The sequence below is a fragment of the Acanthisitta chloris genome, unplaced genomic scaffold, assembly GCF_000695815.1.
Source record: "Acanthisitta chloris isolate BGI_N310 unplaced genomic scaffold, ASM69581v1 scaffold14510, whole genome shotgun sequence".
Taxonomy (NCBI): Eukaryota; Metazoa; Chordata; class Aves; order Passeriformes; family Acanthisittidae; genus Acanthisitta; species Acanthisitta chloris.
Genome location: NW_008650013.1, coordinates 37,951 through 39,868, shown reverse-complemented (window position 1 = coordinate 39,868; position 1,918 = coordinate 37,951). Strand labels below are relative to the sequence as shown.

The following is a 1,918-nucleotide window of genomic DNA, read 5'->3' as shown; positions in this document are numbered from 1 at the left end:
AAGGACCTTAAAGCTCATCCAGTGCCAGTCCCAGCCGTGGGCACACACCTACCACTGGCCCAGCTTGCTCCGAGCCCTGTCCAACCTGGCCTGGAACACTTCGGGTGTTCATAAAGGCTCGTGTGATAGCAAAATATCGTAGCAAATATCATCACCCCATAGCAAAATATTTCTGTGAATGCTTTTTATTCCACCCTAAATCATCTGCCCCCATGACGTTTATTTGCTGTCTATTCAGTTTCAAAACCTAAACTGCTTCATTTTCTGAGCAGGAGGTTTTACGAAGTTTATGGCAGTGGTCCAAGACCTTTTGAATTGTCACAGTTAGACTTCAAATCTACCTGCCAGAGGTAAGATTGTAATTAAACTAGAAATAGATCTGAGACTTGTCCCTTTCTCCCCTTCAGTCAGTGAACCACAACATTATTTCTGAGAGTTAAAATACAACCTTGCAATCCAGGTTTGTGGAGAAATACAATGAACTGAAGGAAGAAGGGAAAATTGAAGAGGATAAATTGTTTGAAGAAACAGGAAAAGCCCTTCTGGCCAGTGGGATCATTTTACAGAGAAGAGGAAAAGATAAAGTGAGTATTAAATGTTCACAGTGTTACTTGGCTGGTGGATTGAGAACTCCACTCCCAGGGCCTTAATGTTGAGTTGGACTGAGTTAAATTCTCAGCTGAGCAGTTACATATCTGGTACTTGTCACAAAGTGTCTTTGCTGTGCAGAGAAAACTTTCCCCTTGGCCATGAACTTGGCTGGCCAAGGTTAGGGGACACATGGGACAGACAGGAGCTTTTGCTGGTGATGCAAGACTGAACACTTTCAAGTGGTGTGTCTGTATTTGGAAATATGTTTGTGTTGCTCTAAATTGAGTTTTTCCATCTTTTAGCCCAAGGGCAGCAGCCTCTCTCTAAAATTCCTGCCCTGGTGACACCTTGACACTGTTGTAATTTTGCGATCATCTCAGCACGAATGGAACTTTTCTGTCAGCTGTTTTGGACACCCAAAGGGCTGTTGCTCTCCTCAGTCACCCTTCAGAGGTGTTTTACACCCTGTTTGATGTGATTTTTCTGTCTTTCCCTGCAGGTAGCACAGCGGGAGCATCCAAGTCCTGGAACCAAGGATCCTGCCTTACACCTGCAGCTGCAGACTGTGCTGGAGGAGCTGCAGGAGAAGAAGAAGGATGGGGCAGAGCAGACACCAGAGCTGACAGGGTCACAGAAGGAGAATCCCTCTCCCTCCTAACAGCTGTGCTGTCCTGGGACACTGCTGCACTTGTGCCTGACTGTGGTTGTCACCTGCCAGGAGGCAGCACCCACACCTGGCAGTTTTGGGACATTTCCTGAGGGGAACACACCTCAGTATCCAGCTCTGGTGCCCTCCAAGGTTGTGTGTGTGACACACATTCTCCTCCATCTCTGTCCCCATTGATAAACTTGCAGATAATGTTTTTTGTAAGGTTCAAGATTGTTATCTCAAATCATGAGCTGGAAAATATGAGTGTAACAGTGGAAAATTAAACATTTTCTTTAAAAATTGGAAGTTCTGCCTCTTCAGGTGTCTTATTTGCTGTGGTAAGGATGTTTCCTGCCGTTGGAAATGGCAGATCCTGTTTGATACATCCCAGCAGCTGCCTGAAGTGTCATCCTTTTATAGCTGATTGAGGAAAGTTGCTATTTATAGAAACTGAAGAATATGCTCTTCCCATTCCATCATTTGCTTCAATTCAGAGTGGAACAGTGTGGCAATAGCAGATAATTGGGACCTTTGTGGGTTTTTAGTGACTCCTAATGGAACTGGTCACCTCAGAAGTGTGAAAATGGGATGTTCCAGCTGTGGGAAAGGTGATGCTGCTGCAGCAACAGTCACAGGAAATCTGGCATGGCACAACATAAGGAAATAACAACCAATCTT

At 45.0% G+C, this 1,918-nt stretch overlaps 1 protein-coding gene across 1 annotated transcript; it reads left to right on the top strand.

Annotated features, from left to right (window-relative positions):
- Window positions 1–272: 272 nt before the first annotated feature.
- On the top strand, window positions 273–1,249 carry LOC103809970 (28S ribosomal protein S23, mitochondrial-like; the record flags this gene model as incomplete). The annotated part of the gene is made up of 3 exons (XM_009082882.1): window positions 273–350; window positions 461–584; window positions 1,091–1,249. Coding segments are annotated over 3 exons (361 nt in total), but the record flags the coding sequence as incomplete, so codon positions are not given.
- Window positions 1,250–1,918: the final 669 nt, after the last annotated feature.